The 24669-nt window shown below is 45.9% G+C and overlaps 1 protein-coding gene across 2 annotated transcripts in view; it reads right to left on the bottom strand.

Moving 5' to 3' along the window:
• The window catches only part of sgcd (sarcoglycan, delta (dystrophin-associated glycoprotein)), a 225098-nt gene that overhangs the window by 64666 nt on the left and 135763 nt on the right, over nucleotides 1–24669 (bottom strand). For both annotated transcript variants that reach the window (XM_072445985.1, XM_072445984.1), the window contains 3 exons: nucleotides 13355–13456; nucleotides 6985–7072; nucleotides 2857–2976 (listed from right to left, as the gene is read on the bottom strand). In XM_072445985.1, the coding sequence (XP_072302086.1) occupies nucleotides 2857–2976; nucleotides 6985–7072; nucleotides 13355–13456 (310 nt within the window). The remainder of the gene's footprint in view (nucleotides 1–2856; nucleotides 2977–6984; nucleotides 7073–13354; nucleotides 13457–24669) is intronic.

Raw genomic sequence — 24669 nt, 5'->3', positions numbered from 1 at the left:
CAAGTGTGATAAATATAACTGTGGCACACCAAGCGTCATTAAAAGTGTAATAGCTTTGCATGAACTGTAATAAATGTGTAATAAAAGTATAATAACTGTCATAAAAGTTTAATGTAACAAAGGTGTAATAACTCATAAAAGTAATACATGTAACTGTGTAATAGCTATGTATGAATTGTAATAGGTGTGTAACAAAATTACAATAACTATAATAGTCGCACTACTAACTACAATAAAATGTAATTAAAGGAAGCTAATCGTAAAAAACAAATAATGTAACTGATGAATTCTAAGTGTACTAAAGTTGCTTAAAGGGTAATAACAGTGTAATGAAAGAGCATTAATTGTAACATTAACAGTGCTAACTGTAATAAGAGTGTACGAACTGTAATAAAAGTGTAATAAATGTTACAGCTGTGTATAAACTGTAATACATTTGTCATAAACAGGTACAATCTCTAATAAAGTTGTAACAAAGGTGTAGAAATACTAATCATGTAACAATGTGTACTCAATGCAATAAAAGTAAGAAATAAATGTGAATTAAATATAATTTAGAATCAGAACAATTATTGATGGCTTGGTGGAATAATAATAATCAGGAATGAGTTAAGTTTGCATGTTCTCCTTGTGATAGTTTTACCCCATCAACCTAAAACTGATGCTCCAGTCGGGTCAGGGGTGACCAAACCTTTAGTCATCGAGGGCCACATCATAGAAAGACCATAAACTAAACCGTGTGAATATGTTCAGTGTTCAGAAGAGGGATCAACACCACACAGTCATTAAAAACTAGATATACGGTCGGCCTTGAGATTTGTTACTAAAGTAAATGTGTCGAGGTTTTCTAAAGTTGCAGTAAAATTTCACAACTTCTGGTCATTTGGGCCAATTCTGCTGCTAAAGGTCCGGCTCAAGGTTCATGCTGCCCTTTAAGTTGTATTTATGTGATGCGTTTAAGGTTCAACCGTGTCACAGGAAAGGAGAAAACAGAAGCAGGTCTGAGCTCAAAAAGGAACAGTAACAGGGATAACGTCGCTGAACGCCTTTCCAGTCGCCAGTCCACGCTGTCTTGTGCGTGGATGCTTTATTACTCACTCAAACGCAGTGATATTTTTGTAGCAATACGTCGTGGTGATCACGAGGTCGATGTGGCAGCGCCGACAGCCGTGGATCATTGGCGAGCGCTGAAAAACGATAAGCTCAAAAGTGTTTGGGGGGGTATTTTTTTTGTTGCTTCTTTTTCAAACGCTGTCTATCCACCTGTCCGCTCTGTCAGTTCTGTAAAGACGAAACATGTCACCTCCTCCGTCGCACGGGTGTCACGACGACTGTTCTTTCACCGCTCAGAAAAACCCATCTGCAAACGCCGCGTAACCTGTCGCTTTAGACCGGCAGATCTTAAAGCTTTTGACGCCAGACTCGGTTCTACGAGATGGAAAGGAGCGCGACTTTCTGACAAGGCACAAACAGACCCGAGTAGGAACTGACAGCAGCGGATCTGAAAGTATTAAACGCGCAGTCCGTTTAAGGCCACAGCACTTTTATAGACGTGCATAAACTCGAGGACGTGATCAAAAGTGGCTCCGGATCCTCACGTCGCGCACACAATGCTGAGATACAGATGCAGGTGTCATAACGGCTATGTATGAACTGTAATAAATGTGTAATTAAAGTGTACTAACTGTCATAAAAGTATAATAAATATAACTGTGGCACACCAACTGTCTAACACACAACATTCAAAAGTGTAATAAATGTAAGTAATAGCTATATATGAACTGTAATAAATGTGTAATTAAAGTGTACTAACTGTCAAAAGTGTAATAAATGTAATTAATAGCTATATATGAACTGTAATAAATGTGTAACGAAAGTATAATAACTGTCATAAAAGTAATAAATGTAACTAATAGCTATGTATGAATTGTAATACATGTGTAACAAAAGTGTAATAACTGTAGTAGTCGCACTACTAACTACAATAAAATGTAATTAAGGTAGCTAATCGTAAAAAACAAATATATGTAACTGATTAATTCTAAGTGTACTAAAGTTGCATAAAGGGTAATAAACAGTGTAATAAAAGAGCATTAATTGTAACATTAACAGCGCTAGTGAATACGTTCAAGTAGAGGTACTGGGAACATCTACTGAGACAACGTCTCCATAGAAACCCAACAACTCACGTCCCGAGTTCAGGGGCGCATATTTGGAGAGCCACTGTACCTTGGAACAGTAACGTTTGTCATTGATGTTATACTTCAAGAATGACTTTAACTGTCAATAAAAACGCTCCGGTCTGACAGTTTCCAGACCTTGCACAAGCAGGATTGCTGTTATTAGATTGTGATATTGTGTTTTTGTTGTTTTTGGGGGAGAAAGACATTTCGACTTCAGGGTAGGACTACTCAGATCTACAGGAGAGTATGCGGTATACATGCTGCTCAAGTAACTACGGTACTTCTGATGCTTTTCTACGTTTATAAGTCTGTTCCAATCATCTCAGAATGTCAGCACGCAGCTTTTATCACTTGTAGATTACGCCAAACTCAGCGGCAGAATGCGATAAAACCACAGTGTTTTTAATGAACAATTACAATTTTCAATTAGTTTCATCACAAATAAAATAAAGGCTTTCGATATAATGGTCGACAGAATTTTAAAACCTCACTTTAAACATGTGAATACCCCGCCCAGTCAACACAAAATAAAAAACACATTTATTCCTCCAAGCTGGAGGATTTTGTTTTTAGGGAATCACATTGAAGTTTTGTGAACGTGCTAACCGCGGCGCTAATGCGGAGCTAACAACAAGAAGCCTGCGCAGCCCCTTTCGCGGGCGTCTGCACTCACCCATGACCCGGAGTCGGTCCGCGCCCACGACGACCTCGTCCTCGTTGGCTGAGAACAGCAGCTTCCCTGACGTGGACTTGACTTCGAACGCCTTTCCTCGCGCTTTCAGTCCGCTCGATCCTGAACACAAAAGCACAGAAATAAAGAGTCTGTAGCACGCGCACATTTCAAGCATTTTAACCTGCGGCCATTTTGGTTCTAGTCCCAATGTACAACAAACATTTCAAAAATCAGAACATTAAAGGGCATTAAAGGTCTCGTGTGGAGAAAAAGGTGCAGCGGCATTTTAAAACGCAAATTTGGCTTCATTGCACAGGCTTTTGCGTCAGCGTTTATGATTACCGTCCAGGTCAAATATAATGGACTCTAAAGAACGACTGAAACGTTGCTTGTAAGTGTCTGAAACGTCCCGTGTGTTTGGTAAACGAAAAGCCGTTTGAAAACCCTGAAATCGGACTGTATGACGTCACACAAAGCAGGAAGAGAACAGGCTTTCTGTAGAAACATGTGACGTGGTTAAACAGATGCGTAACCCTCCAAGAGCCACCTTCAAACAAGCCAAATAGAAACGTAGCTGAGGTGGTCGAAGTGCCTTGCCCCAGGACTGAACAACAGTAGAACAACTAAACTCCCGGAGATTCAGAACGGAGTGTTTCTGAGGCTCGGAGGGGAGAGGACTTTATCAAACTGAATGAAGCTAAATGTGCTCCAGTTGAGTTTGCGACCAGGGACAGTGTGAAAACAGGGTGTAAAGAGAGGGAGAGGACATTTAGCAGAATGTGTGCACAATGTAAGGACCTTTACGAATGGTGTTTTCAGAGTGAGATTACACAGATTCACTCAAACGTGCCTCAACATAACAAAACGACAGGTCTGTTTTCAACAACTTGTGATTTTAGAGCGCCAAAATCAACAACGGAAACTCTTAAGATACATTTTCCGACCTCAGCGGGCCTCGTTTCTTTGAGACGGGGCTCACTCGCTGACATTTACAATCAGATTCTTTGATTGAGTCCGTTCGTCCTCGAAGTCCCGAGCGCCGCGTCGGAGGGAATCAAATCACTTCCAAGCGCGCACTGTTCGGGATCAAATCTAGTGAAACACTTAACTCTGTGACCCTTCTGTCAGAAAAACAGCACTCGAGACAACAAAAAAAAACACAAGCCGGGCGGCCAACGAGGACAGAGAATCAACAGGACGGAGCGGGAAAGAGCGATCACCATTTCAAGAAAATCACAGCTTCAACACATTGCAGTTTGTACAATTATAAATGACTTCCGCAAACGTTGTGCTTGTGTAACTTTAGCAGTTCATATTTCAGTCATTTCCCCAATGTTGATACTCCTGGAAAAATGCTTCAGACGCCCTGTGAATGGAATCTCGATAAACAAAAATCAGAAATATGCCAGTTAAATATTTCTGACGGTTTGTTCAAGGTGAAATATCCGCACAATTAAACATAAAAGCCGGTGGTTCACGGCCAAATAGCGCAAATGTTAATAATTCTCTGCAAAACGAAACAAATAAAGTCTTCTACATTGACATACGGACCATGTAGAACGCGGTGCACGCTGTATATTCCAGAATGGAGGCGAAACGAGGCAAACCGTGGTACAACGTCCACGTTTAACCGACAGAAGATCTAAATCCAAATTGTTTTAAGGTTTTATCACTGAAAAATAACGAAAAACTTGCTTCTCTATTAATCCCGACACTATTTTCTGTCCTCTAAATTGTCCCTACGCTTCGTCGAGTAGATAATTCGGGGTATTTTGCCGTAGTTGTGTGGATAAAATGAAAAGTAGTGTCCAGTAAACCCCCAAAAATCTGGATTTTGAATAAAATATAAAAAACTCCTATTTCATAAACAAACGCAGTAAAACACGAGAGTAAATGACGTCACTCATATGCGTCTGAGGTTTTTGAGGTTAATCCGTTCGCTTTTGGCTCAGACTTTTGAAGCGGCCACATGATTTTAAGAGCCAAAAGGACAAAATGACGCCGTAATATGTACAGTATATGCAACGTCTTCACAATTACGTCACGGAAATCTGTTGCCGAAGACTCACGGGCGTCGAGAATTCGTTTTACACGTGTAAAAATGTGTTCTGTTTTTCCTCCCCCTCCTAGACGAGCTGCAGCTGTGAGTTGTGCGAGTTTTGGTCTCCCGCGGCGATGCACAGGCTCGACAAGTGCTGGACGTGAACCCGATCGATCCTGTCAGTCTTCATGTGGGAAGGGGGGGAGGAGGAGGAGGGGGAGGGGGAGGAGGAAGAGGAGGGAGGAGGAAGAGGGGGGAGGAGGAAGAGGGGGGAGGAGGAAGAGAAAGAAGATGAGGAGGAAGAGGGGGGAAGGGGAGGAGGAAGAGGGGGGAGGAGGAAGAGGAAGAAGATGAGGAGGAAGAGGGGAAGAAGAGGAGGGGGAGGAGGAAGAGGAAGAAGATGAGGAGAAAGAGGAGGAGGAAGAAGAGGAGGAAGAGAGGAATAGGAGGATGGGAAGGAAGAAGAGGAGGAGGAAGAAGAGGGGGGAGGAGGAGGCGGGGGAGGAGGAGGGCCAGGTGAAGCTGCTCGGGCCTCTTTGGGCCCCATATGTGTCCTTTAATGTACACATTAAAGGACACATATTTCGCCAAATAGTCGTTTTTTTTTTTTTTTAGCTTTGAGGCGTGTTTCAACATAATTCCCTCATCAAAATAATGGCTGGAGTTGTCTTTGGCTTCATTCAAATAATTTTCATTCCTCCTGCTTCCGAGGTCCTTTAGCGTTTCATATTTCCCAGATTTGTGAGGTCAAAGGTCGAGATCTGGAGGTCTCCCGTGCTGTTTATGAACCCCATAAATCGTCGCCAGAGCCGCTCATGGATGTTCTCTTCACGTGTGGAACTGAATGATCCCAAACTCCGAACGCTGATGCGGTTTTTGCCAAATTGCCCAGCGATGAAACGATATCGCAGGAGTTTACAGAGGCCAAAGCAGCTTCCTGCGTTTGCCAAATGGCGTAAAACAACATGGGGTTAAGAGCAGAGTCATTTACTTGAGAGAAAATGGTCAATTGATGTTTGCAAAATGTGCTGCTCATTTCTGATTGTCGAAATGTGTCGCGTTCGCATCTGGCACACACATAACACGGGAAACGGACGTGTAAATAACTCTGCGCCTCTTTGCTCGGCTCACGACTGTGGCGACTCCCACCAGGGGGCAGTGTGTCGCGCCAAACACTGGAGCGGAACAATCTTCTCCTGAACTAAAAAGCGTGCTCTGTCTGGGACAATCAAATGTGTCAGCATTTACCCATGACACATTCTCCCCCTCATAGTGAGCCTAATGTAGCGCCTTGCTAACCGTTTTATGACGTGTGTAATACGTAAGTGTCACTCCCATGAAAAATGATGACTTCTTAACAGGACAAATTGAGTTTTCCATGTAACGTGGGAGGTATTTTATGGACTGTTTCAAATGTGCAAAGCCAAACATGGTCCTTATACTTATGTAAATACTGTCGAATAAGATGTGTTTGGGTCAGAAAGTGGACAGCAGATTGAAATGAACGTCTTTGTTTTTTACGACCTTAAAGTGACGTATGACGGATGTTTTTTTTAGGATTTTCTAATGTTGGCTTTGCTTGGTGTGTTTATACCTGTCGTACATATACATTATAGTTTTACACCAATTGAGCAGGTATTTGTGGAGAAAACGTATACAAATCTGTAGAAAATGACAGGAAGTGACATCACACCAGGGAATTTACAGAGAGAAACAACTTTTATGACTCTCTAAACATTAATTCAACAAAATAAAGTTGCTCTCATATGCTTTTATTCGTCAATTAAATGAAATTGAGTGTGACATCAGATGAGTTTTGGCCCAGTGTTTGATGGGTAATTTCCCAGTGTGATTATAAACCTAAAAAATGTGCTATAACATTTTTTTAAATTTTTCGCAAAATTAAAGATGCATTTATCTCAATTGCATTTTAGTCCCATGAGTCGTCTGACCTGTAGGGGGCGCTTTACTGTCCATGTACATTGTCCCTTCAAGTAAAGACCATACTAAACATTTCCTGTTGCCCGGTGACAGGTTTGGTTGACAGGTTTGGTCTCGAGCACGTCGAGCCGCGCCCGGACGCTCACCTGTGACGAGCTGGGTCAGCAGCTGGTGGTTGCTGTTGTAGATGTTGACCGACACGTTCCTGGACGACTGAAGGTACAGCGGGCGGCCCTGGAAAAGACACAAAGGAACAGAGACAACGGGTGATCGGACCTGGAGTGTTCAGGACAAGCTTTGAATGGGCAAAGAAAAGACACATGAACAGGAGGAAAATAAGTAGAACGTAAACTGATCACAAGCAGATATCCTATTACCTTTTTGTACACAATTTAAATCCAATCAAATGTCAAAAAATAGCAAATAACTGCAGTTTTCAGACGTTCGAGGTTGGAACTCAAAGGCCGCCTCGCTTTATCTCATTTTTTATTACGTGCCGACAAAATGTGAGAGTTACAGATTCTTCCAGAGCCAGAAATGTCAAGAACCGTTTCAGAAAACCTCGGAAAACAAAGCAATGATTTTAAAGATCCTTAATGAATACAGTATTTTTTTGTAGCGTGTGTTAAAGTGACGTGTGACAGTTTTTTTTACGAAGTTCTAATTCTGACTTTATTTGGTGAAAATTATAAACCTATGAAAATGTGCTATTCCGTGAACATTTAAAAAAAAAAATGTAGCAACATTTTCTATTTATCTTAACTGCATTTCAGTACAATGAGTCGTCCAACCTGTAGGGGGCGCTTTATTTGACTGAGTTATGTGGATTCTTTGCTCATTTGTTTGTACTTTTTGGATGATTTAATGCACATTAATTATGTTGACCAAATGACAATCTTAAATAAAATAATAAGTCAATCAGTGTATTCTGACTGGCTTAAAATAAAACTGTCAGCAACAACAAAAAAAACATGAAATATCTTGTTTAAGAAAAAGTATGTTATAACTTGAAATTAGAAATAAATTACACTTGTACTCGTTGAAATATCTAAATATACGTTCACGTAGAAGTATTTAAATATTCTCTTTTTTGAATCCCAGTGATCACAGGTGAATCACAAGGCACATGCTTGCACATTCTAGTTTTACCATATTTTCGGACTATGAGTCGCACCATTTTCATAGTTTTGGCCGGGGTGCAACTTATACTTATATTTATACCTATATACTTGTACTCTGGAACGACTTCTATGTGATATTATTTGTTATTTTCACACTTGCAACTGCATTTCATACTCCAGTGCAACTTATATATGCTTGTTTCTTCTCAATTATGCATTTTTTTGCTGGTGCAACTTATAGTCCGGAAAATACGGTATGTTTTTTTTTACATGTTCGGTGTGAAGTGATGACAGGATTATAAGTAGGCGTCCGAGTTTATCCATTTTTGTCCGATATAAATCACAGTTTGTACAGTTTGTGATGTCCTTTCTCCGTTCCAGACGCCGCTTTGTTTAGGCGCGACTTCCAATTTACGCGCTCGCAAAACCGCCGGCCGCCGCCCTAATCTCCGCGCCTCAGTCGACTTCTTAATTAGCGATAACGTAGCGACTGTTGTGGCGTTTTCCGCTCGTCGCAGATAGCTTAGCGAGCGGCGGGGGCCACGAGGCGTCGTTTGGCCCGGGCGCTGTCGGAGGAACGCGGAGATAACGCGGCGAACGGACGAATGGGTCGCGTAACGGCGGCAGATAAAGAGTTTGAAACGAGTCTGACGAGAAATGGAAGAATCCGGATGTGACGACGTGTTTAATGTGAAGACGAGGGACTAAAACCGTCTGATTCACGGGCGTCTTCTCGACATGTGCGCACGTCAAAAATGTATCACCAAAACAACTGCGAGAGTATCCGTTCTTTGATGTATCTTTCACCTCGAGTTGAAAATGAAAGAACTTTGGTTCAGTTAAATGTTGTTCTTCCATGTTTCATTATCGCCACGGCGTTTTAATACAATTCAATACAATTATTCTGACACAAAGAGGAGCTCAGCGTGAATCACTGAAAGTTTCAATTTCAAAGACGAATAGAAGGTCTAAATCAGGTCTAAATCAGGGCTAAACCAGGACTAATCCAGGACTAAACCAGGTCTAAACCAGGTCTAGCCAGGTCTAAACCAGGTCTAAACCAGGTCTAAACCAGGACTTAACTAGGTCTAAACCAGGGCTAAACCAGGTCTAAACCAGGTTTGAACCAGGTCTAGCCAGGTCTAAACCAGGTCTAAACCAGGACTTAACTAGGTCTAAACCAGGGCTAAACCAGGTCTAAACCAGGTTTGAACCAGGTCTGAACCAGGTCTAGCCAGGTCTAAACCAGGTCTAAACCAGGACTTAACTAGGTCTAAACCAGGGCTAAACCAGGTCTAAACCAGGACTTAACTAGGTCTAAACCAGGGCTAAACCAGGGCTAAACCAGGTCTAAACCAGGACTTAACTAGGTCTAAACCAGGGCTAAACCAAACCACAGAGACCAGAACACCAATGAGAGATGTTTGTTTCCTAATGACTGAGGAACAAACAAACACATCAGATTGCACCCTTCTGGTTGAGTCTGGCTCCGGAGGCTGCGGCGACCAGACTGTCCACGACTAAAGGACGGAAGCAGTTTGAGTTCTGGATACCAGGACCAATAGGTTGTTGGATGTAAACGAGGGACACTCACCGTTTTTAAAGAAATATCCAAATATCCGCGTATTGCACAAATGTCAATCTCTTAAAATCCTTTCAGCTGACACATCTTATCTTATAAAACACAGAGCCGAAAAGGTGTTAGTCTGCGAACAGGTCGTTCAACGTTCTAAGACCCATTATCAAAGCTGCGCATGAGTCATCGTGGACCCGGCGGTTCCATCAGGAAACCACACATACGTTGGTGAACGAGTAGAAACTGTAGGAAAATGAGGATAATACGTTGGACTTCCCCTCTGAGGCATTATTTATCTAGTTGACAGCTTTAAACACCATGTATACGACGTAATACCGACGTACTTATGTTTATTCTAAATGTGAACATCCCCGGTGACATTTGTTTAGCATTTTTCCGGCGATCTTCTCGTTCTTCCTCCTCTCGCTGCACTCCCTTCTCCCTTCTCTCTTCTCCTTGCATCACTAACGCGGCCGCAGATTACTCCCAGCGGGCGGCCTCTCACAAGAATTGCGAGTGAAAAGAGGCAGATTCAGACAGAAAACTGGAGCGACTGGTTATAGGAAAATGTTCGGCGGGCCCGGAGCTGTATAGTCCCGGAGAGAGACTGAATTAAGGCACAACAAAAGGGGCGAGCGAGGGGACGAGCGAGCGGCGGGGACGGAGGCGAGAGAGACCGCGGGGATTGTAAATTGGATGTGGCAAACATATTTACTTTATACTTTATGTTATATATATATACAGTATCGCTGTGTTTCAGATGATGAAACCCCACGATACAGCAAGGCTGTGTACTCCAGCCAGGTTTATCTTCAATCTAAAGGCGGTGTGAATGTTGGGCCTTGTGATGAAGGATTCACAACAATGGTGTATCATGACGTGGTCATTTCTTTAGTTTATGGATTAGCATTAGCCATGTTGTTCTGACGGTTGTTTCCGACTTAATTTAGCTGGAACTGGAAACATGTGGCGAATTGGGCTGGTTATGCGCGTGCCGTGGGCTGGTTACGCGCGTGCCTTGGGCTGGTTACGCGCGTGCCTTGAGCTGGTTACGCGCGTGCCTTGAGCTGGTTATGCGCGTGCCTTGGGCTGGTTACGCGCGTGCCTTGGGCTGGTTACGCGCGTGCCTTGAGCTGGTTACGCGCGTGCCTTGGGCTGGTTACGCGCGTGCCTTGGGCTGGTTATGCGCGTGCCTTGGGCTGGTTACGCGCGTGCCGTGGGCTGGTTACGCGCGTGCCGTGGGCTGGTTATGCGCGTGCCTTGGGCTGGTTACGCGCGTGCCTTGAGCTGGTTACGCGCGTGCCTTGAGCTGGTTATGTCCGTGCCGTGGGCTGGTTATGCGCCTGCTGTGGGCTGGTTATGTCCGTGCCGTGGGCTGGTTACGTGCGTGCTGTGGGCTGGTTATGCGCCTGCTGTGGGCTGGTTATGTCCGTGCCGTGGGCTGGTTACGTGCGTGCTGTGGGCTGGTTATGTCCGTGCCGTGGGCTGGTTACGTGCGTGCTGTGGGCTGGTTATGTCCGTGCCGTGGGCTGGTTACGCGCGTGCTGTGGGCTGGTTATGCGCCTGCTGTGGGCTGGTTATGTCCGTGCCGTGGGCTGGTTACGCGCGTGCTGTGGGCTGGTTATGTCCGTGCCGTGGGCTGGTTATGCGCCTGCTGTGGGCTGGTTATGTCCGTGCCGTGGGCTGGTTACGCGCGTGCTGTGGGCTGGTTATGCGCCTGCTGTGGGCTGGTTATGTCCGTGCCGTGGGCTGGTTACGCGCGTGCTGTGGGCTGGTTATGTCCGTGCCGTGGGCTGGTTATGCGCCTGCTGTGGGCTGGTTATGTCCGTGCTGTGGGCTGGTTATGCGCGTGCTGTGGGCTGGTTATGCGCGTGCCGTGGGCTGGTTAGGCGCGTGCTGTGGGCTGGTTATGCGCGTGCTGTGGGCTGGTTATGCGCGTGCCGTGGGCTGGTTATGCGCCTGCTGTGGGCTGGTTATGTCCGTGCCGTGGGCTGGTTACGTGCGTGCTGTGGGCTGGTTACGTGCGTGCTGTGGGCTGGTTATGTCCGTGCCGTGGGCTGGTTACGTGCGTGCTGTGGGCTGGTTATGTCCGTGCCGTGGGCTGGTTACGCGCGTGCTGTGGGCTGGTTATGCGCCTGCTGTGGGCTGGTTATGTCCGTGCCGTGGGCTGGTTACGCGTGTGCTGTGGGCTGGTTATGTCCGTGCCGTGGGCTGGTTACGCGCGTGCTGTGGGCTGGTTATGTCCGTGCCGTGGGCTGGTTACGCGCGTGCTGTGGGCTGGTTATGCGCCTGCTGTGGGCTGGTTATGTCCGTGCCGTGGGCTGGTTACGCGCGTGCTGTGGGCTGGTTATGTCCGTGCCGTGGGCTGGTTATGCACCTGCTGTGGGCTGGTTATGTCCGTGCCGTGGGCTGGTTACGCGCGTGCTGTGGGCTGGTTATGCGCGTGCTGTGGGCTGGTTATGCGCGTGCCGTGGGCTGGTTAGGCGCGTGCTGTGGGCTGGTTATGCGCGTGCTGTGGGCTGGTTATGCGCGTGCCGTGGGCTGGTTATGCGCCTGCTGTGGGCTGGTTGTGGTGCGTGCTTCAGGCAGACAGCCGCTCCCTCAACACCTCTGTTGCTTTAGCATTCATCTCTCTCGCGCGCTAGGCTCCGGCGCTGATGCAAACTTTCTGACAGATTTACTCTCACGATTTAGAGCCAGAAATAAACCTCCAGTAAAACCACGTGAACTGTAATAGTTCAGGTTTGTACGGTTTGTCAAGTGTTTTGTCGAAGGAATTGGACTGATTATTGTTGTCAAGCTGCTAATGCTACGTATCATCATAACTCTAACATTTTACACTCTTAATTAATTAAAGCAGACAAAGACTCATTTCATAATGAAGACTGATTCAGGCTTAGCTACTCCTTAATTAAGGGTTTTAGATATTGTTAGCTCGTGTTTATTAAGGCTAATTAAGGTGTAGTGATTATAAAGTAGTACCAATGATTCTAAGGAAAAACAAAATTCATGTTACACAAAGATTTTCATTCAGGGAAAAAAAAACATGTTTCTATCCAGTTGTAATCAAAGCAGTGATTTGTGGAGATTAAACCCGGATGTTCGTAAACTGTAGACAGCCGATAAAATATTTGTATTATTAAATCCTAACATATCACTCAATGCTTCATGTATTCACGCTGGTGCAAAGACTGACTGTGAAACAGTCTTTGCACCAGCGTGAAGTCTGTGAAAGTTATTTAAGTTTCCGCACCGAAAGTTTTTGAATTGCAGCGTTTGAACACGTTGATTTGCACCATCTCTTTCTCACTCTGCGTCAGCCAATAGTGTTGCGTATCTCTGCCCTAAGACCCGCTTCTTTGCTCTGATTGGCGTATGGTATAAAGTATTTTAACGAGTAGCCTATAGATATTAAACTGCAAAGATGTCGCTGGTTCATTCAAAAAATCTTCAGAAATGACCCAGATGTGTTCTTTTTCCCCCTGAACTCTCCAAATTACCTCAAATCAGGGGCGATTCTAGGGAGTGTGGGGGCCCTAGACAGAAATTCTTAGGGGGCCCCCCAAATCTTTATACACCGTGTACCACACAAAAAATCTTCGCGGTAAGCACAACCAGAAATAAACCATATATTAAGCGCACGGGCGGCTTCGCGGGGGCCCCCTAGTGGCCTGGGGCCCCAGGCAATTGCCTGATATGCCTAATGGGAATGCAGCGCCTCTGCCTCAAATCAAGACCCTAAATGTTCACTTTTGTCTGGGGGAGTTTCATGCTTTTGGGCCTGGAGTCTGGAGGGGCGGGAAGCGTGTCGTCACTCACTGGTTTGGACCGGATTTCTTTGGCGTAAAGCGGCTCCAGGAACTCGGAGTCTCCCTCGAGCTTCAGGCCTTTCTCTGTTATCCTCAGGTTTCCCATGCCATCCTGCAACAGACAAACAAAAGAACGACACATGCTTCAGGAGAGCGTCACATGTCAGTCTCATGTCAGTCTCATGTCAGTCACATGTGAGGGCCGCGCACCCCCTCTAGTGGTGGTCAAGAGTACACGAGCCCGACGTTCAAACAGAGCAGGAAGTTTTGAAGCGTTTTGCCCCAAAAGACACAACGCCAAGCACAATTTGTCAGTACCATGAAGCACGTGGCAGAGTGGGTAGCACTCCCGCCGTGCAGTAAGACGGTACCTGGTTCGACTCCCAGGTCTTTCAGTGCAGAGTTTGCGTGTTTCGCTCTGTGTCCGGGGGAGTTTCATCCGGTTTCCTCCACCAACCCAAACATGCAATGATCTGAAGATGGGCTCCTGACAGGTTTTCCGCCCCGTACTCAAGAACACAAGCATAAGCACAATGTTAGCTTCATCTGACCCAAGGATTTGATTTTGGTGCATGGAAAAAATACATGATTACTATAAGTACATAACCCTATGACAAGTACATTTACACATCTAGGACATCTACAGTACCTTTGAATACAACTGTACTTTTTATTTAACCTGGTAATATATTAATGGTCACTAAATGTTTACTTTTATCCGATACCTTTTTTCATTTTTTTTATCTACACATGTAATACACAACTGTTTGTGTGCGCAAGTGCCCAGCTCAGCATCAGAATGAACGAGCAGTTATTCAATCGTGTCACAGTGCATCATTGTGATTATCGTGGTCCCGTCAATCAAAAAAGAAAGAAAGAAAATAAACACAACTTAAGGATCCAACTAACGGTTAAAGAAAAGCTAAAATACTTAATTCATCGTTGAACTTTGGACCCACCCAAGATGGCACTTCAGAACGTTACCAGCACCTAAATAAATACATACTATAATAATACTCGCTAGGATTGCTGGGAAAAAAGAAAATGACCAACAATATTTGGATCAAAACTGAAATCATGATTATTAAAAACAATGATTTAGGCACTGGCAAAAAGTTCATCTCTCGCCATCATTTTGGTAAAAAAAAACATAAATAACATGTCACCTCCTGTGTATTTATATTAGTATTCAGTAACATTGCATCATTGTACATCACGCTTAAGCAATAAATAAAATCACAATAAAATAATACATATATCCTAATTCATTCTCCTTAACCAATCATGAATACTTTGCTCATGCTTTGACGAATACTCTTTTTAGGAGAATACAGTGGAAAACACAGCGCTTCCTCCACGTCTGCGTCGTTGTTCCCGTCTGAAACCGTCTGAAGCCTCAAAGTGATGGAAAAATGCAGTCGAGAGTAGGTTTTCCCGCCGACCGATCACGCTCCCGACCCAAAACGCTCAGCTCAGACTTCGCAGCTCGTGGTGTGGGATTTCTGGAGCTCGGCAAAACTTCCCGAGATCCGGCTTCCCGAGCAGAGACCGCTTGACCCGCTAGTTTTTTTTGCATCCCTCTAAAGTCGCTGAGGCAGAATCAGAGCGGGAGGAAAAGGGTCGGGTCGTTCCACGTGAAAAGTCTGGTGTGAATTTCATCATTGCGGTCGAAAATCCTCTGTTTCAAAGGCAACGATGCACTTTCTCCCTCCGGGCTTTCGTTTGAACCGTTTGAGGATTCAGTCCCGGAAAACACACATTTAGCGTACGAATCCTTCAAACGTGGTGGGATTCAAAAGTGACGTTCTATAAATGTTACCTCGTGAAAGACACATTCCCGCACGATTTGTGTTGTCCTTGTAATAAATACTCAAAATACTACTTAAGTAATGTGTGTATAGAAAAGCACACACTACTTTATACGTGATTTGAGGCAGAAACGTTCAGATCTCTGCCTTTGACTTGACGGAACGGAGACAATTGAAACGGAGTGTTTTTATGAGGCTCGTAAGGCCGCAGTTATTTTACTTGGTTTACAGATTTTTAAATTAAATATGTTGAACAGGCGGACAAAATATAAATATAATTTCAAAAGATTTTGTCTTCCGGGTTTACCCAAAAGGTACAAGGAGGAGGAGAGGGGGGAGAAGCGCGCGCAGATGAGAGTAACAGTAGATTTAACGTGTTTTGCATTGGTAGAACTGACGCTTCTAAGTGTGCACCCTTTGTCACGACAAAATGCACTGGAGAAAACCTGGCAAACGGGTTTAAAATGTATATTTGTGATATAAAGGCACGCAGCAGACAAGGAAACGGGCGGGGACCGCGCGCCCTCACCGGGACCGTGCAGGGTAAGAGCCGTTCCGTCACGCTTCACATGCTCTTATCTTTTCACTTCAATACTGCTTTTTATATTTCATTTAATGTCGGTGTAATCCCTCATTCGTCCAGGCGTGCTCCATAGAAGAAAAAAGCTTCAGTTGTAGTCCTCTGGACTCAGTTAGAAAAAAATAGATGTTTCGACTCTCATCCAAGAGTCCTTGTCAATAACAGAATTTAGGTCGGGAACTCCGATATTTATACTCTTCTGTGGTAAGACCAGCCCATTGGGCGGAGCCTTCCTGAAGTAGAAGGAGTTGTTTGTTTCAACAGAAACTCCCCCCTTGTATCTACCGAGCTAGCCTATTCAGAATCTTAATGGGCTATTAGAATCCTCTTTGTCTTTGTGAGACCCTGGCTCAACCACCCTGAGTACCTGATTAGCATCTAAATGTCCTTGTCCTGGTCCTCTACCTTTCCAGGGGTTCAGTATCCCATTATAGATACCAGGACGATTGAATCTTAGCCCTCCATTCCTGTTTAAAGAAGGTCTTTCTTTTTTAACAAAAATAGCTTCCTTAACTCCTCTTTCAAACCATCTTTTCTCCCTGCTTAAAACCTTCACCTCACCGTCTTCAAACGAGTGATTAGAGGCTTCAAGATGGAGATACACGGCACTCTGTGGTCCTGAACTAGTATTTCTTCTGTGCTGATAAAGCCTCTTGTGTAGAGGCTGTTTCGTCTCACCTATGTAACGTTCTTTACAGCTTTCTCCACTGCATTGGATCGAGTAAACTACATTGCTCTGTTTTTGAGTCGGCAACTTGTCCTTAGGATGAACCAGTTTTTGTCTTAAAGTGTTTCCTGGTTTAAAATAAACCGGGACTTTGTGTTGTCTAAAAATTCTCTGCAGTTTTTCCCACAGGCCAGAGACATAAGGGATAGAAACACCCTTCCTTCTCTGTTCAGTTTCCCTTTTGTCCTGCTTCTTGGTTCTCTTCACTCTGTTGAGGGCCCAAGCGGGGTAACCACAGGCTGAGAGGGCATTACGGACATGTTTTTCCTCTTTCTTCTTGCCCTCTGAGCTGGTGGGCACACCTTGAGCTCTGTGTTGTAAGGTTCTGATCACACCCAGCTTGTGCTGTAGTGGGTGGTTGGAACCAAAGAGCAGATACTGGTCCGTGTGTGTAGGTTTCCTATATACTTCTATTTGGAGTTTCCCGTCCTCTCCTCTGATCGTGGAACAATCAAGAAAGGCCAAGTGATTCTCCTTAGAGTCTTCTCTTGTAAACCTGATATGTGGGTCCACAGCATTGATGTGATCAGAGAAGGTTTCCAACTCTTGTTTCTTGATTGTTACACAAGTATCATCGACATAGCGAAGCCACAGTTTTGGGGCTATGCCTGAGAAAGAGGCCAGTGCCTTCTTCTCAAAGTGCTCCATGTACAGGTTGGCCACTATGGGAGAGACGGGCGAGCCCATGGCACAGCCACGAATCTGTCTCTAAAATTGTCCCCGGAATTGAAAGTAAGTGGTGTTCAGAGAGATGTCCAACAGTTTACATATGTGTTCAGGTGTCAGTTTGGTCCTTTCCTGTAGGGTGGTGTCTTCCTGCAGTCTGATCCTCACTGCTGCTACTGCATCAGAGGTCGGGATGCAGGTGAACAGGGACACAACATCATATGAAACCATGAGGTCATCTGGGTCCAGTTGGAGATGTTTCACTTTATCCACAAAGTTGTGCGTGTTTTCCACATGATGTTCCGAAATCCCCACAAGTGGAGCCAATATAGTTGTTAAATGCTTGGCCACATTGTAAGTGATGGAATATGTGCTGCACACTATGGGTCTGAGTGGAACATCCTTTTTGTGTACTTTTGGAAGGCCATAAATGCAAGGCATGGCTTCACCAGGATACAGTCTGTAATACAGAGGCCGGTCTATCACTTCCTCTTTTTCCAGCCTTTGTAGAATCTGGTAAATTCTGCAGAAAAATCTGTAGGAAATGACAGGAAGTGACATCACACCAGGGACACTCATTCCAGTCAAAGTTTATGCGTTTTCTCCACAAATACCTGCTCGATTGGTGTAAAACTATCATTTATATGTACGACAGGTATAAACAAATAAGATTAAGTCAAAATTACGTCACTTCAAACATAATAAACAGTCATATTTGGTATGTACGTGTGGCATAAGGACACAAAACAGCCTCAAAATATTTAAAGTGAATTTAACGCCAACATAAGAACAGAAACTGGAGATGAGGACGATTTATTCAGCAGTCAACAAAATGGCCACGACGTTGGAAAAGGCAAAGACGAGATTGCTGCTTTAACAAGGCTCCTGTGGCGGACGGATGAAGAGAAAAATAAGAGCGACGGTTTCGTTTGACGAGGTTCATCCAGTGACAATTGACTCTAATGACGCACAAATCACAAAGGCTGCAATCGCACAGGACATCGCTTATTCTGGAGGAACGCTGAGAAACCTGCATTGTGGACCGCTGTGATATTCAGAAGTGCTTGACATTTCCAGAACCACAAAGAGACAATGGCATTTCAACGGTAACATGAAAGCCTGAAAGAAAATAATCAGATCATATTTTATAAAGGAATTGGCCAAATACGAGTGACATTGTTCTAGTCCTCGAGAAGCTATTTTTGCACCAACTGCGTCACGTCTCGGGTGCAATTTAAGAAACGACTGCCGTAGTTTCCGGATTATAAATTGCACCAGCCCAAAAATGCATAATAGAGAAGAAAAAAACATATATAAGTCACATTTTGGGGGGAAATTTACTTACTACCTAGAACAGACATTTCCTCTTGAAATGCAGTTTAAAATAATAACAGATGAGAGAACATGGTGAATAGGTGTACGTATGCTAACGCTAACACCTTCAGCTACATGACGCACAGACAGAACTGTGGTAAGTGTCTGGTAGTTCAAGTGCTGTTTTTGAGAACATGAAGTTGCAGCGTTTTATTTTTCCAAAGAAGCGACCGTTCTATAGTGTTTCAGTTTTTTTCTCTGTAAATATAGTATTTAAGGGTTCAAAAGGGACAGAATGACAGCTCATTCTGAACACATAATAACTGAAAATCACGCTTCAAATGTGCTTCATTTGGGACGGACGATAGAGCCCAAGAGCGCAAGGATGACAGCGCCGACCGAGGACGGCAGGACTGCAGCACTGACCGAGGACAACTGCACTGACCGAGGACGGCAGCGCCGACCGAGGACGGCAGCATTGACCGAGCACGGCAGCGATGACCGAGGACGGCAGGACTGCAGCACTGACAGAGGACGGCAGCGCCGACCGAGGACGGCAGCGATGACCGAGCACTAAATCCACCAGGATTTGACCAGGAACTACTTAAAGAACTAAACCTGGACTAAACTACACAACAAATAAAAAGGGAACGTTTCCAGGACCAAGTCTGAGTCCGGCTGCGGCTGTATTTGCAGTGATTCCAGCGTTCGCCTCTCGGTGGCGCTGACCTGACACAAGGTCAACGTGTCGGCGCTAATTAGAACGGACTTCAAACCAGCAGTGATCTGGACCTGAGAACGTTTAAATATTCATCATTTGAAGGTGCCCCGGGCCTCTTCTGTGCACCAGTGAAGAGGATGTGAATACTGAACATGGACTGGCCTCCTGCTGGTGCCAGTGTGAGTCTGAACACATCGCAGCCAATCAGAAACGAAATGAAAAGCGAATGGAAAACGGGAACGAGAAAGTGAGGTCGACTTGGCGACTCGATGAGGCGAGAGGGCAAACGAGCAGGTGATGAAACTGAGCATCGGTTTGGACAAGATTGCCGCGGAAACGGGCCAAACTTACCTGACCGCAAAGTTGGACTAAAACCGGTTTGAGTCCGAGGCCAACTCAGTCTGAACCGAGCTTAACCAGGATTTGAAACGGGCTTAAAGAGAACAGTCACTCAAGTCACTCAAGAGCTGTTTTTATCCGCCTTTTTCTGTCATATCAGGAACATGTCAAGAAACTGTCGTGTCACTAATCGTGAATAAACGCCATTATTAGTTTTTTTCTCACAATAATATCCCTGAGTTCTTTGTATGCTCTTGTATTATCTTCACAGTTTCTCCGCCGTCACAGCCGCTTTGTCACTGCCGCTTTGTCACAGTATGGATTCACGCCTTGTATGTTATTTTTTTCCCACGTGTTCCAATCATGAGAGAGTTCGGCCATAAATCTTTGGCCCCGCCATCGGTCACGCCGCGAGGGCCTCCTCCAGCCAAAGGAGCCATCTCGAGCGGCGGCCATCGCGTCACGTTTGCGTCGATATTTGTCCCCTCTTTTCGCCGGGAGCGTCTCTCATGCTTCTCATATCGAGTCGAGCGCGGGAGGTCCTGTCCGTCAATAAAAAACGTCCCGGCGGCGCGCTATCGATCGCCCGCGTCGATAGGCATCAGCGCAGAGTAAATATAGGCGCGCGGCTGTGTACGCGGGGCATACATCAGCGCGCTCGCCGGTTTTACGGGGCCCAAGTGTGAGCGGACGAAAGAAGACGCCGCAGAGAGGACACGATCGGACGCACGGATTCACTTAACGGTGATATAATGGCGGGCGTTTGAAAGCGGACGGGCCGGCGGTATTGGCTGGTCCGCGAACTCACGAGAATCCATCTGCGCCGGCAAAGACAGTGGCTCTGACCAATCACAGAGCAGCGATGTGGTTTGCTGAAGCGCCCGAACGAACCAAAACGAACACGGCCTACTTATGGTCCACGCACACAGACGGCCTAAAATGTCTCTCAACTGACTTCGATGAAACAACGTGATTTTTTACGGTTAAATCGGCCGCCATTCGCTCGGAATATGAAAAGGAGTGACCAGTAGGAGGCGCAAGTGGGAAACGTTGTCAAGCAATAAACAAGGAAGCGGTAAAGTACGACATGTCAGCACTAAAAGCTTGTCACGGCGATCAGATCACGGTAAATGTTAAATGGATATTTATTTAAATCTGTATAAAATGACAGGAAGTGACATCACACCAGGCACTCATTTCAAGTTTATGCAGAATTTACACAAAGAAACTTTTTTTTAACCCTCTAAACATTAATTCAACAAAATAAAGTTGCTCTCATGTTTTAATTTTGTCAAATAACAATATTGTGACATTAGATGAGTTTTGGCCCAGGTAATTTCCTTGTGTGATGTCATCGATTACAAACAGGAAGTGAAATTATAAACCTAAAAATATTAGATTTACTGTGACAACATTTTACAGTTTTTAGCTAAATTCACAATATATTTATCTTTAGTGCATTTTAGTTCAATGGGTCATCTGACCTGTAGGGGGTGCTGTAATAAGGTCACTCAAACGGTCCTGTAACTTTATTATGATGATGAGTCGCACGACAGAAAGACGACTGGACTTGAACTGGACTTGGACGTGGACTTGGACTGGACTTGGACTGGATGAGGACGTGGACTTGGACTGGATGAGGACGTGGACTGGACTTGGCCTGTACTTGGACTGGACTGGACGTGGACTGGGCTTGGACTGGACGTGGACAGGACGTGGACTTGGACTGGACGTGGACTGGACTTGGACTGGACTGGGCTTGGACTGGACGTGGAGTGGACTTGGACTGGACGTGGACTGGACGTGGACTGGACTTGGACTGGACTGGACGTGGACTGGGCTTGGACTGGACGTGGACAGGACTTGGACTGGACGTGGACTGGACTTGAGTCAAACTGTTTATAAGAGGAGACAAAGGATACGTTCCCCCTGATGGTCAGCACTATTACTGACACGGGACGGGCTAATAGACCTGGCCATTAAAACGCGCCTTAATCATTGAGCTTTAATCGAGATTGACCAACGTTTGGATCGCGACCTCGCCATCTTTCTACTCTTGGCACGGTCCTACGTGCAGTCATGCGAGTGCTTTCACCGAACCAAACACCCGACCCACGAAGAGGTACAAGGAGAGAGCAGGAGGCGCAAGAGGAGCAGGAGGAGCAAGAGGAACAGGAGGAGCAAGAGGAACAGGAGGAGCAAGAGGAGCAGAAGGAGCAAGAGGAACAGGAGGAGCAAGAGGAGCAGGAGGAGCAGCGTCCTGGAGGTGTTTTGGCTCGGGTTTGTTCCTCCAGACTCAGATGGCTATCACAGAAATTGGTTCTGAGAGCTCCGTCCTCTCGGCGGAGCGGCATGCCATCCATCACCGGGACACGACTATCAGGCCGATACCACACCAGCGAGGACGAGGGGCGGCAACGAGGAGGGAGGACCGAGGATGAGGAGCGAGGACGAGGAGCGAAGACGAGGAGCGAGGACGAGGAGCGCCAACGAGGAGGGAGGACGAGGAGGGAGGACGAGGAGCAAGGACGAGGAGCGAGGATGAGGAGCGAGGAGCGAGGACGAGGAGCGCCAACGAGGAGGGAGGACGAGGAGCGCCAACGAGGAGCGAGGACCGAGGATGAGGAGCGAGGATGAGGAGCGAAGACTAGGAGCGCCAACGAGGAGCGAGGACCGAGGATGAGGAGCGAGGACGAGAAGCGAAGACTAGGAGCGCCAACGAGGAGCGAGGACCGAGGATGAGGAGCGCCAACGAGGAGCGAGGACGAGGTGCGCCAACGAGGACGAGGAGCGAGGATGAGGACGAAGAGCGAAGACGAGGAGCGCCAACGAGGAGCGAGGACAAGGAGCAAGCACGAGGAGCGAAGACGAGGAGCGAGGACGAGAACAACAACTGTAGCACGTTTCCATGGCGGCCGCGTTCACGCCTCCTTCACGGCCTGGAGATTGTGTCCAGACAGAGGTAGAATATGCAAACACGCAGACGAAGATGCTGTCGCTCTGGATGAAATGTTCCACGGTTTGAAGGATTTGCCATGGCAACGGTCCGGCACAATCCAAAATATGTCCCCGTTTGAATAGGAAAAGGGCCTCACAAATATTTTAAATCAGGAAAGAATAACTTGCCTAAAATCCATGAATAAAACATCTGATATTAAATAAATGCAAAGTAGATAAATGTAATGACATAATTATAATCACTCTTTTGTAAACAAATGCCTTTTACCGCTTTAACGTATCTAAACCTGCTCTCGAGTAACGTTTCTTTGGCATCTCATAATTTAGAACTAAAATGAATGCCTACAAATACACACTACTTTCCATTAGCAGAGCTTCCATTAGCGTAGCGTCATGTACTGGCAGCAGGAAACTCACGCTAGCTAATCAAGCTACGTGGGTCACATGCTAATGGGAGCCGCAGTTGAAATGAATGCAAGTTGATGAAAGAAACGCCCGGAACGAGTCTGGGGAAGTTTTTTGGACTGATTGGCCGCGGTGACCATCAGAGCTCTAAGTCTGATGTCACAATCTGAGGAAAAGTCAAACCTAGAGATATTTCAGAGCAAGAGGATCTCGTAAACGGGATGAATGACACAAGAGATGACTCCAGCAGTGTTTTTGATGAAGAACGATGTTACAACACGTTAGCAAAGGCTCAACGGTGCATAACACATGTACTTAAGTTTAGTTTGAAGTTGTGAATGACTTTTTCTAATGTTCACTTTGTCAAAAACACAACCAAATTGCCCTTGAATAAAATGCGCCTCTAAGTGTGAGTTGTGGTGACAGGGCGTAAAGCGCTCCAATTATCCACTGATTATCGAGTCATTACTAAGACGTAATTATGAAAGTGCATTGTTTTTATGAGCTGGAGATGGAGAAGATTGAAGTTCAGTCACTGTCACAGTCACGTTCAGACGAGAAGTATGAGAGTGAAGGTCTTCAGAAGTGTCGTGACGTTCTCCTGCTGCTCGTGACGTGAAGTTCTCCTGCTGCTTGTGACGTTCTCCTGCTGCACGTGACGTTCTCCTCTGCTGCTCGTGACGTTCTCTTCTGCTACACGTGACGTTCTCATGCTGCACGTGACGTTCTCCTGCTGCTCGTGACGTTCTCTTCTGCTACACGTGACGTTCTCATGCTGCACGTGACGTTCTCCTCTGCTGCTCGTGACGTTCTCTTCTGCTACACGTGACGTTCTCATGCTGCACGTGACGTTCTCCTGCTGCTCGTGACGTTCTCTTCTGCTACACGTGACGTTCTCCTGCTGCACGTGACGTTCTCCTGCTGCTCGTGACGTTCTCCTGCTGCACGTGACGTTCTCCTGCTGTACGTGACGTTCTCCTACTGTACATTTCGTTCTCCTGCTGCTCGTGGCCCTACAGCCGTGAGGGAGTTGTTGTCATGTTGTCCCCCTCTGTCCAATAAAAACTGTGCACATCATGTGACTAAAGCCTGTAAACAGCACAGCGCTCGTGTGATTGGTGAATGGACAAAGAAAAGAATAAAATCATTCGTATTTGTCGTAAAAAGCCTTTTCTCGTGTTGTGTTTCTTTGGTTCTTTTCCGCGTTACAAACTGCAGTTCTCGGCTCTGAAGTGGTTCTGAGAGACGAGTGCGACTAAACTAAACGCATTAGCTCGGCCGTCTGTCGACTTTGTATTCGGCTAAAGGTTAATAAGCGGGAGATTCCACTCGGTCTTATCCACTCTTCTGATCGTCTGCGTCCTGCGTCCCCCCCGGTGGGATTCAGAGGCAATCTTCCCCCGCTCCAACTTCCGCTCGGCCCACCTGTTTAACCGCTCTGGTATCTGCATTCACGCTGAAGTGTGCACGCCGCCGCGCTCTGATCCAATTTCACATTCTAAAGAGCGGCTTTTATTCATCGAAAGTGGCCGGAAAATCTCTCTGACGGCGAGCTCGGCGGGTTTAGGGGCGAGAGGCGGTGCGGGGGGGAGAGCGGGGGGGTTTTATCTGCGTTTTGGGGGGAGAGCAGGGCACGGGGGCTGGCAGTTGTCAGCTTTATCAACCCCCTGCCTTCTGATCTCCCCCTAAAGGGCCTTTTCGGGCGGAAAATCACTGAATAAATGCAACCGAGGCCACAGACAGAGCGCGCATGAAGAGCAGAGAAAAGGGATGATTTAAAAAAAGACTTCCAGTACTTTATTGACGC

Source organism: Eucyclogobius newberryi, unplaced genomic scaffold, assembly GCF_026437365.1.
Source record: "Eucyclogobius newberryi isolate DKJ021-1_F unplaced genomic scaffold, fEucNew1.0.hap1 SCAF_15, whole genome shotgun sequence".
Classification (NCBI taxonomy): Eukaryota; Metazoa; Chordata; class Actinopteri; order Gobiiformes; family Gobiidae; genus Eucyclogobius; species Eucyclogobius newberryi.
Note: the sequence above shows the minus strand (reverse complement) of the source record. Positions and strands in the feature narration are given on the sequence as shown.